Source organism: Mesoplodon mirus, assembly GCF_964341445.2.
Source record: "Mesoplodon mirus genome assembly, chromosome: 12".
NCBI classification, from domain to species: Eukaryota; Metazoa; Chordata; class Mammalia; order Artiodactyla; family Ziphiidae; genus Mesoplodon; species Mesoplodon mirus.
The window spans coordinates 82,624,716-82,636,691 of record NC_138988.1 but is presented as its reverse complement, the minus strand read 5'-3'; the positions used below and the strand labels follow the sequence as shown (position 1 = coordinate 82,636,691).

Here is an 11,976-nt window from a genome sequence, read left to right as displayed (position 1 = left end):
GTAGCCTGCATAAGCAAACCCAAACCCAAGCCAGATCTAATATCTGTTAATGCACTTGTATCCCAGAAAATGAATTTAAGAGCAACCAGTCACAAACACTCAACTAGGCTTTTGCAAGTAAGGCGGCCACTTAAGTTATAACCAATCAAATAATTTCCTTTCTTTCCTTCTGCCTCATTTTTATAAAAGTCTTTCCCCCAGCTTGTGTTGATGGAGTGCTCCTAACCAATTTCGGTTTGGCACTGCTGGATTTGAGTTGATATTCCCTCAAATAAAGTCTTGAAAAAATTTTGGTGGGCCTCAGTTTACCAGATTGTAAATGATATTGTACACTTAATTTTTGTTTAATGCCTTCATTGCCATATATAGAATACAAATCGATTTTTTGGGTTGATTTTGAATTCTGCAACCTTGATGAACTTTCTTATTAGTTGTAGCAGTGGGGTTTTTTTTGGGGGGGAGCATTCCTTGGAATCAAGAAAATGATACCATTTGCAATAGCATCCAAAAATGTCAATTATCAAGGAATAAATCTAATAAAAGGTGAGTGAGATTTCTATAGTGGAAACTACAAATCATCATTAAGAGAAATTAATAGAACTACATAAGTTATGAGAATACAAAGTTTGGAGATTGATCATAAGAGTAGATATTTTAAAGATGTCAGTTCTCTCTAAATTAATCTAAATTCAGTAAGAATCTCATTAACATCATGGCAAGGAATTTTGTTTGCTGGCTTCCTTGCTAGTTTTGTTTTGTTTCTTCACTGTTTTGGGGTTTTCTTGTTGTTGTTGTTGTTGGTGGTGGTGGTGGTGTGGGAGGATTGCCAAGCTGAATTTTAAAATTCACATGTAAATACTATAGTCTTAGATTAGCCAAGAAAATTTTGAAAAATTAGAAAAAAAACTGGAAGAAATTCAACACAAGGTAATGAAAGCTATATGAGTTAACATTGTGTGATATATTAATTGATATAGTGTAGTGTTGGCTCAAGTATAGATAAACTGCACAACAGAACAAAAGAGAAATTCTAGAAACAGATTGCCTCACAAATGCAATGCTCTGGTCTATGGTGACACTGCAGAGCAATGGAGGAAAGAGGGTCTTTTCAATAAATGCTGCTAGGTCGTTTGAAGGTCCATTTAGGGAAATTTAATGTGACACCTACTCAAATTTCAATAAAAACCAATTTCAGATGGATTGGAAAAATTTAGTAAGATTTAACATTGAAGCAAATGGGGCCTTGGATTTCAATTGACGGATGATCTAAATTTCTTTATCAGATGTACCACTATACAGATTGTCTATTTTGAATCAGTTTTGGTAAATTATATGGGGTAGATTAAAGAAGGGTACAAATTATTTGCATTTATCTCATGGAGACGTAGATTGTATATCCCCTCCCCTTAAATCTGGACTGACCCTATACTCACTTAGACCATTATAATGTGATGGAAATTACTCCACACAAGTTCTGAGGCTAAGTTTGAAGAAGTCTTGTAGCTTTTACTTTCCTTTCTTGGGAGTCCTGAGGCATCAGGCTTGTCTTCACAGCTGATGGGAACACATAGCCCACGTTAGAGGCACTGGAACTTCATGCAGAGGGAGAGAGTGTCTCAGTGTCCCAGATGAGCCTCCAGAGGACCCCAGCCCCAGCTCCTGTCTGACTGCAGTCATGTGAGAGACCCTCCATGAAAACCACCCACTAAGTTCAACCAACTCTTAGAATTGTGAAAAATCATCAAATAGCTACAGTTTTAAGCCACTAAGTTTGGGGATGACTTGTTACACAGAAATAGATCATGAAATTTAGTGTTTTTCAAAGAATTTCATCTAAAATATCAAATATACTGCCATAAAATTCTGTATAATATCTTCTTAGTATCTTTTTAATGCCTGTAGGATCTTTAGGAATAGTATCTTTTACATTCCAGGTGTTAATAATTTGTAATTTAGATTTTTTTCTTCTTTAGCAATCTTGTAGGTGATTTATTTAAAAAGTGAAAGAAAAGAAAGAAAACCTTCTAGTTTTGTTAGTTTTATTATACATTTATTTTCAATTGTATTAATTTTCTCTTTTACCTTTATTATTTCCTTTCCTCTATTTTTTAAGTTAAATTTACTTTTCCTAGATGCTTAAGATAAAAGTTTAGGTCTCGGGCTTCCCTGGTGGTGCAGTGGTTGAGGGTCCACCTGCTGATGCAGGGGACACGGGTTCGTGCCCCGGTCCGGAAGGATCCCACATGCCGCGGAGCGGCTGGGCCCGTGAACTGTGGCCGCTGAGCCTGCGCGTCCGGAGCCTGTTCTCCGCAACGGGAGCGGCCACAGCAGTGAGAGGCCCGCATACCGCCAAAAAAAAAAAAAAAAAAAGTTTAGGTCTCTGATTTTTATATATTTTTCCTTTTATAATATAAGCATTTAAATCTATAAATTTCCCTCTGGAGATTCCTTTGTTTGCATATCACATGTACTGAAAATCTATTTTAACATTCCCATAGTTTTCTAATTTCTCATCTGATTTATTCTTTGATAAGCCATGGATTATCTAGAAGTGTATTACTTCATTTCCCAAAACTGGCTACTGTCTCAGCTAAATACTCCTGATTACAGAATACAGAAAACTCAAGATAAAACAGAGGATGAAGCAAAGAAACCTACTAGACCCACATATGACCAAAATTCAGGAATAAAAATAAAAACTATTATTGAAAACCTCTTGTTGGGGCTCAGGGAAGGCTGTTCCCAAATATGCCACAATGGCATATTGATTATTTTGAACTAGTTACTTAAGAAATGGCCAACGCAAGAGGGACACTCTGACCCTCCTTCTGTCTCCCTGAAAACAGGAAATAATCTCTCATGTGAAAGATGCACTCCCTGCATCTGGAGGTATGACAGACTTATCACCAGAGACAGGAATTCAGACCGAGAAACCTATATAAACAAACCTTGTTGTGTCCTTAATTTATTGATACTACCTCAAGCCCAAGCTTTGGTTAGATTCTTCACTGTTAGAGCACCCAAAACCTAAGTTTCTTTGTCCTGTCAATTACTCATCACAAACTCATTGTTTCTTTGTCTAAAAAGCATAAAAGCTACCTGCTTTGGCCACTTCTTAGGTCCTATTTCTAGAGACCTCCATGCATGTGAATTAAAATTTGTTTCTTTTTCTCTTGCTCATCTGTCTTGCATCAATTTTATTAATAGTCTAGCCACAGTAACTCAGGAAGGATAGAGGGGGAAATTCTCACCCTCCCGCTGCCCACCCTCCCCACCAGACACTCCCTTTCTCTCTCTCTCTTTTTTTCTTTTTTGCCTACGTTTTTCCTTGAAGCTGTATCAGGCAGATGCTTCTCACTCCACGTTTATTTGAGCAAAACTTTGTAAAGAAATGTGGGTTCAGATGAAAGGGAGGCCATAAGGCTTGAATATAAAAGGGACCAGGAAAGAATGAAGAGAGCATACTGTCTTCAATATTCCGGATTTCCAGGTCAAGGGGCAGGGGCTGAGGAAGCCATCAGGGAGATTTTCTGCAGGAGCAAACCAGATCTTGAGAAAGTACTCTCTGTGGATTAAAAGCCCAACAGGAAACACTTTCATGCTGCAAAGTAGCTAAGCCAGAAGGTTCTTTCTCTTATGAGTGTAATTATCTTCACTTCAGTTTAGGAGTCCTGCAGAAGACAGAAGAAAGCATTGTTTTTACTACAAGCTAATTCTACAAGCAGCTTCTTTCCCCCTCTCCCAGGGTCTCATGTTAAAGCAGTACTGTAAGAAGGGGAAAAAATTCCTAGATCTCCCTGAGCCAAAGCTACTTTAGAGAACTGGCCTTTTGTTAAGTGGCAAGAAGAAGTTTAGAATTCAAAGTCTTTCCCATTATGTCTGTCTCCTGTCTTGTCATCTCTACAACCAGTTCTAGGAGACCAAATCTATCTCTAAAAGAGGATTAAAGGGCATTACCTGTTGGCTGAAGTCCAGAGTGTCCTGGGAAAGAGAAGAGAAGATATATATTTAAGCGATATGGAAGGAATTCTGTCCCCAGCCCCAGGCCCCCACCTGATATATCTCTACACCACAACATATATCCCCTAATGCCAGGGTAGACAGGAGAGCAGACACTAGGAGCATGTGATCCATGAAGCTTCTGTCACACAAATCCAGTGTAATTTCATCAGCCTTTGTGTCTCTTCCTGCATTTGCCCCAGGATCTCCATGCAAAATCTCCATGCATGTTAACTCTTCTTTTATCTCTACAGGCCATCACCTCTTACTTTTCAACCATAAGTAACCATGAACTGTTGATTTCTGGATTTCCGGAAATTTGAGATCAATAAAGGGGAAATAAAAGTTTTATACAGGGTCACTGATATACAGCGAACAAACTTGAGCAAAACCATCTTTCTTCCTCCAAAAAAGTCTGTGGGGCATCTCAGTTGTCAACAGGTTCCTTACCTTTCTGGTTCCTGAAGTAGATGAACAGCCCCACCCCAAGGAAGAGCAGACCCAGAACAAAGGCCCCGATTCCACTCAGCATCTTGCTCTGAGCAGATCCAGACTGTGCCCCTGAGAAAAGAAGCTAGTTTTAGTGATTCTTATCCCAGATCCAACTTCTCTAATTGAGATTCTGAGATTGAGATCTTTGAGAATGGGGAAAGAAGGTTGCCCTGGAAGAATTAGAATGATTGGTCATTTCTGGAAAAGAGGTTAAAAATACAGAGTAGCTACAAGGTTAAGACATTGAACCCATTTAAATATCACAGCCCTGACATAAGGCCATGACTACAACAACTGCTGGGTGAGGAGCCTGGGACTCAATGATATTATGTAGCTTGTCTAAGGTGGCAGAGCTAATAAAAGGCAGAACTGAGGTTGGACTCCCCTCATGTCAGGAAGGTCCCTATATTGCAGAGGATGTGCCCCTTCTCAGATCACGGTGAACATCTCAGAGAAACAGTGTCAGAAGTACAAGCCCAGCCTGAGGCAGGGGACTGGTGCCCAGGGCCATGTAGTGACCATGACCTGAGATTTCATGGAGGCTCAAAACAGGGACACCTCTTTTCTGCATGTCAGGCAGAATTGCCTCCCAGGGGGTATAGGTACTTGTAGAAGATATCATAGGATATCTGTAAACTATCAGAGGATTTCTATCACAGGATATTATAAGGTTCCTGTGATATCCTCAATAATAACCTCAGCTGAAGGAGAGGAGAACATGGAGCAAACACATGCTGTGGGGAGAGGAGAAACCTGACACTCAGGGGTAAGCAAGATCCCTTCTTGGTAGGTAAGGAACTTATGAGGCCAGAAAGCTTCTCACTCCATTCCACTCTGACAGGGCTGGTCCAGCTGGGGTGCTCCACGTGGCAGGTGTAGACCTCTCCACTCTGAGGGACTGTTTCAAGCATCACCATGGTCTGGAAGGTCCAGTCTCCATTAGGGATCAGGCCTGTGGAGACCACCCCCGCCTCCTCTTCCTGGCCGTTCCGGAACCACCTGACTTCAATGTGGCCTGGATAGAAACCATTCACAGAGCAGACCAGGAGGTTGTGGTGCTGCAGGGGCTGTGTCTTTGCAGGATACACAGTCACTGTAGGTGCCACTAGGAGAGAAAAAGGTAGAGGGGATAAGTGAGGGAGAGAGAGTAAGTCTCATTGGTTGGCTGCCTTTCTGCCCCCAGTCTCTAGTCCCAGTCTTCAGTCTCCAGCAGGCCTCCCTGAAAGCTGGCTATGTAGCCCAACAGAAATTAGTGCCATAAGACTTGACTTTAATGCTTACAGTATGGGCCCATTAGATCTGACAGATGTTCAGGAAATTTGTTTTCTATTGTTTTGTTTTTTCATAGCATGAAAGAGTTATTCATTGTTGAATTGATGTGTTTACAAATCGTTGCACAGTATATAGTGTATTATTAATAGCATGATTTCTGGAGCCAGGGTGCCTGAGTTCAAATACAGGCTCTACCTCTTACAGATTGATCCTGGGTGAGTTTTAAAATTCCTCTGTGTCTCAGGTTGCTCACCTGTAAAGGGGGATAATAATACTAACATACCTCTTAGGGTTATGTGAGGATTAATGTACCTAAAGTATGTGAAACGATGGCTGGAACTTAGTCTTTAATATATGTTAGCTATTTACTATCTTCATTTACTTGGAGAGAAAATATGACTCAAAGCAGTGTGGATAAATTAGGGGACAGCTTGGGGTAGATGGGGAGACAGAAGATAAAATCCTGGGAATGCTACACTCACACCTTAGAACACCACAGAAAGGGTTCTACCCTGGGAAGCAGGAATAGACAAAGGTGACTCTTGAACTCTGAGTTGAGTCCCAAGGAAAGCATGATTCCTGAAGGGGAGAGAAAGGACCAAGTAAAGTCATTCATTAAAAAAAAAAAACCAAACAAAACCAAAACAAAAGCTTATTATTACACTCAGCTGATCAATTCCTCCGCTTTGCAAAACAAGCAGATCTATTATTGGAATTGTATCATTTTACAATTGTCTTTCTTTTTAAGCTGGCATTTCAGTTCAGGGCAGGGTCTGAGACTCATGAATATGTGTGCTTAGCTCCTGAGACAACCCTTGACACCACCAGCCACAATAAACACAATTATTAGTTGCAAAAGAGAAACCTGGGGGGAAAATCCTTTTTACAATAATGCAAAGTGGTAGATTTAAGATTGATGGTAAATCATCACTAACAATTTTGCAGTATATTTCATTAAATAAAAATGTTTAAATTCCTAACTTGGAATATAATGAACAGAATCAAAACATAAACCACAAACCGGAGAAAAAGCTAAATCAAACGTCAGCGACTTGTTAATCTTAATGCATAGAGAACCCGTAAAATCACCGAGAAAACTACCAGGACCCCAGAGATAGTCAACAAGAGATAATTCTTAGAGCCATAACAAAGGTTAGCCAATAAATATGTGAAAAATGTTCAAGAACCTTAGAAATCAAAGAAATTTTAAATAAAAACAAAAAGATATAAATTTTCAACTGTTTGGTAATGTTGAAAAAAGATCTAATAAAGGGGAATGTAAAGTAAAATGAGGTAAATTGTTACAAATATAAAAAGGATAATATGTAACTACTCAAATACTACTAGCGTTATAAAAAATAGTAACACCAGCGTATTAAGTAACAAAATTATAATTCAAAACGTTGATTTCACAATCATTTCAACTATGTAAAATATATATACTAAGGAGAAAAAAAGCAAGAAATTTAGACCTGAAATAAGCTTCAGAGAGATCAGAGGAGCCGCAGAGGCTCCGCTGCCCGCACCTGTCAAAAACTAGTCTGACACCTTTTTCTCAGTGAAGCGCTCCTGCACACAGACAGACGCGGCACACTTATTTCCGGGGTGTCAGGAGTAAGAGGGTGTGTGCCCAGAACGCGCTGTGACTCTTCTCCTCACAGGCTCCCAATCCTTTCACTTTCCTCACCTCTCCTCCCCCAAACCTTCCCCCAACCACAGACACCTTGAAGTCCCTCCCGCATCTCTAACCGCCCACCGCAGTCGGGGTTTCCTCCCCTCCCCTCCCCCTCGCCTCCCCCACAGGGACCACCAAGCACACCCGGAGCCTCCCTCCTGCACCCCTCCCGCCACACCTCCCCTCCCTCCCGGGCCTCCCCACACCACACACGCTCTCTCCCCTCTCACAGTCACTGACAAAATCACACACGGTCTCCGGACAACAGGCTCTCACAGGAACCCGCCTAACTTGTACTTGCTCACAGCCCTACACACACCCCGCCCCCCGAACGCAGTCTCCTCTGTCCGCGTCTCTGTGTCTCTCTGTCTCTGTCTCAAACACACACTCACACGCACTGCGCCCCCGCCCGCTGGCCGCCCAGCCCCGCGCTCACCTCGCCGCTGCACCGTGAAGCTCTCCACAACCCCGTAGTTGTGTCTGCAGTACGTGTCCACCGCGGCCCGGCGCTGCTCCAGGAAGTCCTTCTGGCTGTTCCAGTTCTCGGCGATCTGCCGGCCCAGCTCGGTCACCGCCCGGTACTCGCCCACGTCGCTGTCGAAGCGCACGTACTCCTCCCGGTTATAGATGTCTCTGACCACTAACCGCACCCGCTCTGTCCCATTAGAGAAATGACACTCGCCCTTAAACTGATACATGAAAAGTGCTGTGGGGACAGGAAAGATCTGATTACCTGGGCGGGCTCCTGGGAAGAGACTGAAGGCAATAACCACAAATGCAGGGCACCCAGACGGAGGATGGGGCACTGACACTCCCCTATTGGCTCCACTGGCACCCTCAACTACCCCACGAGTTCATCTTTGATCTGCAGGGTCAAGCGAGACCATGGTGGGTGGAGGAGACCCCCCTGATCCTAAGGCATCTGGGATGCAGTCAGCTCTGTACTTGGCTGGAGACCTCCAAGCCGGAGCCGGATGGGGATTTGCCCCATCACCACCTCCTCCTGAATGCCTCCACCGGAAGAACACTCTCTGCTTCCTCCTCTCATCCCACAACCCTTTAGCTGTTCCTGAAACACTTCCTTACCTAGTGCTGACCTTGTGCCAAGCCTGTGCTGCTGACCCTGGGATTCCACAGAAGGAAAAACAAACATCTCCCCTACCTTCTAGGAGCATAAAATTTAGTGAAAGTGATGGACAAAACCCAACCACACAAGAATTAATTATACAGGAGCCAGAAATGTCACAAGAAAAGCGTGGGATCTAGAACAGAGAATAATTACGTTAGGGTGTCAGAGAAGTGGTCTCTAAAGACTGATATTTAAGATGTGACAGGAAAGGTTAAGTTGATGTGAGCTGAAAGGGAGAGTGGGTGTAGGGGGGTGTATGTGAGGGAAAGAGGAGGCATATTTCAGGTAAAGGTAATATCGTGTGCAGAAGCTTGAAAGACATGATGAACTTCTGCAAGAAATCAGAAAAAAAACAGTTCACTGAGCACAGAGAGTGAGGAAGGAGGAGGGTAAAAGACTAGACTGGAGAAATGGTGTGGGGTACTTAGAAGCCTTGGAGACAATGTTAGGATTTTGACTTCATACTAAATGTAATGGGAAACCCTAACCCTAACCTAGGTTAGGTAGAGATACGTGAAGCTACTGAAGCGTTACAAGGAGGGTCATTTATGTTTACTTTTAAGAAATAATTGTAGGTATACCACATAGAGATTGGATTTTAGGAGTTCGCAAGTGGAGACAGGGAGACCGTTTAGGAACATGGTAGAATTCTCCAGTGAAGGTGTGCTTGTGGCTTCATCTAGTGTGGTAGTGACAAAGACAGTAGTAAAAATAGAGTGAACAGATTTGGGGTAGATTGTTGTATGACTTGTAAATGAATTAAATGGTGGGGGTTGGTGGATAGGAGGTCAGACTTATCCCTCAGGACTTTGTCTTCACATATCTCCACAAATAAAAATCAACATTCTCCCCATGACCATCAGGGCCTACCATGATCTGGCTCCTGATTTCCTTTCCAACCTCATCTTCTTTCACTCCCCAACTTGCTTGCTCTGCTTCAGTCACTCTAGCCTTCTTTCTGTCCCTTAAACAGCAAACATCTTCCCACAGTTTGGCCTTTCCCTTGGTCCCTCTCCCTGGAGCATTTGTCCCTTAGATCCCTCCCATGTCTGGCTTCTTCTCATCATTTATGTCTCAATTGAATGTCACCTTTCCAGGGAGAGCTCCCTAGACACTTGAATTGAAGGCAGGTGAATCCAATATTCTCTGTCCTGTAACCTTGAACTATTCTTTTCAGAGGACTTGTTGCTCTCTGAAATGTTTTTTGGTTTTGTTGGTTGTCATTGTTGTTGTTAAATGTTTATTGGATTGTTGTCTTTCTTGTCATTAAGTAAGTTCCAAGATAATTGGGGATTTTTCTATCTGATTCAGATAGGATTGTCTAAGCCTAGAATAGAGCCCAGCATATAATAATAGTTGCTCAGAAAAATATTTGTAGTCTAAATTAATAAACCGAGGGTTCTAGGAATTGATTTTTGTGGGCATCCCAGAAAGCAAGAAAGGGTTCAGCTCCAACACTCTTTTATTCTGATGACACATTATATCCCTTCTACTTCTCATGAAAAACCCAAATTTCCTCTTTCTTCTTCTACTAGTTGGAAGAAACATTCACAGGGAAGAAACGGTAATTTTAAGAAAAGGGGAAGAGTTCATTATGTTCGAAATCATCCAGCGAACCTGTTATAATGCTGAGGGTCTGTGCATACTTTGGGGATTATCAGATCTGGTGATGACATATTTTTCTGGGGAAAAATAGGGAGGAACTAAAATTTGAGGTAACTAAACATAGCTGATTAAGGAAAACAGAGGGCATGTTGCATGATCTTATGAAATTTGGGTCTAAGACTCCAAGAGACCAATGAGTTCCCTTGACTTGCTTACCAGCTTTCAGCCCAATGGGATGGAAACAACTTTCACACTGTCTGTACCCTAATGAGGTACATGGTTTCCCATGTAAAACTGCAGATATTTGACTATCTGTGAACTACAAAATCAGAATTTCATATAATTTATTCTATGCTCCGGCCAGAGAAGGGGGAGATATGGGGGAAACTGATAGTATAGAAAGGCTCAGGCTTCCCTGGTGGTGCAGTGGTTAAGAATCCGCCTGCCAATGCAGGGGACATGGGTTCGAGCCCTGGTCCAGGAAGATCCCACATGCTGCAGAGCAATTAAGCCCATGCACCACAACTACTGAACCTGCACTCTAGAGCCCGTGAGCCACAACTACTGAAACCCCCATGCCTAGAGCCCATGCTCCGCAACAAGAGAAGCCACCGCAATGAGAAGCCTGCGCACCGCAACGAAGAGTAGCCCCCGCTTGCCACAACTAGAGAAAAACCCACGCACAGCAACAAAGATCCAACTCGGCCATAAATAAATAAATAAATAAATTTTTAAAAAAAGAAAGGCTCAAAATAGATTCATAATGGTCACTAACCTTTGTTGGGTGTTCAGAAGATGCCTTACATTTTTTAAGGCATCAAAGAACACCCCATAGGTGCTCTTTATCCACAGGGTCATTCCAAGTACTAAGAATCCCTGCTTCAGCTCCAGGTGCCTTACCCAGGAGAAATAGAGAGAAAACTAACCCCAACTTCTGTCAAAGAACTCCTAGTACAGGGATTCAAACCTTATAAACATTGGAGTTCATGGAAAATGGAAAGAAGATAATGGGGGAGTTCCCTTGATACATCCTCATATATTAGGGAGAGGTCGCAGCATCACAGATCCTGTTGAGGACATGACACAGGACCTTCTAGGAAAGATCTTCCTAATTATTTAGATTCGCCATAAAGTCTTCAGAGAAACTTTCCCTTTTTCTTGTACAATTCAACATAATAAAGAGATCTGTTAATGGAGAATTATTTTAACATCATTTTTTCTAAACCTTTTCAAACACCTGAAGGGATGGGATGCAAGGCTGGGGAAGTTTCATTGCAGGACACTTGAGAAGAAATAGACTATAGATATGGAGGCTACGTATGCCACACTCGTTGAGAGGGCAAGTATCCAGGCACCTTTTGTTGTAGATAGATTGGAGATCCATGTGATAAAGATAGGTGGTCACTAAAAACAAAGTCACTGCACCACCAGGGAAGCCCGAAAAGTCACAATTTTTAAAGAAGGCTGTTCTGGAGTCAGAGGTAAAGCTAACTCACTTCCTTCCCCCACCCCACAATAGCTCACCCCCCAAAGTGTTCACTTACATTGGGTCTCCCTGGCCCAAGTGAGGGGCGGGCTCAGCACCATCAGTATCACCGTCAGAGCTGCCATCCAGGAGCCTCCGGAGAAATACAGGGACACCATGCTGGAGAACAGGAGAGGACAGTGTGTGAGGGGAGCAGGCAAGTCCCGCTCAAATGGGTAATGTGACTCTCCTCCACCCAAGTGATACCAACCAAGGAATTCAGTATTTGCTCCTGGATTGGGTTATCTCAGTGTTGGAGAACCAATCAGCATCACAGAT

At 42.6% G+C, this 11,976-nt stretch overlaps 1 protein-coding gene across 1 annotated transcript; it reads right to left on the bottom strand.

Annotated features, from left to right (window-relative positions):
- Positions 1-3,348: 3,348 nt before the first annotated feature.
- Positions 3,349-11,883, bottom strand: LOC309814119 (DLA class II histocompatibility antigen, DR-1 beta chain-like). Its single transcript, XM_082639546.1, has 6 exons — positions 11,717-11,883; positions 7,875-8,144; positions 5,315-5,596; positions 4,450-4,560; positions 3,958-3,981; positions 3,349-3,671 (listed from the first exon to the last, which is right to left on the bottom strand). The coding sequence occupies exons 1-6, from the start codon at positions 11,814-11,816 to the stop codon at positions 3,658-3,660; spliced, it is 801 nt and encodes a 266-aa protein (XP_082495672.1). The 5' UTR covers positions 11,817-11,883; the 3' UTR covers positions 3,349-3,657.
- Between the last annotated feature and the right edge of the window lie 93 nt (positions 11,884-11,976).

Excerpts from the sequence above, each read along its gene's own strand:
- LOC309814119 (XM_082639546.1), bottom strand. The coding sequence starts at position 11,816 with ATGGTGTCCCTGTATTTCTCCGGAGGCTCCTGGATGGCAGCTCTGACG. Across the intron at positions 5,597-7,874 it reads CTTCACGGTGCAGCGGCGAG|TGGCACCTACAGTGACTGTG; the intron begins GTGAGCGCGGGG and ends TTTCTCTCCTAG. Across the intron at positions 4,561-5,314 it reads CCCTGTCAGAGTGGAATGGA|GGGCACAGTCTGGATCTGCT; the intron begins GTGAGAAGCTTT and ends TTCTTTTCTCAG.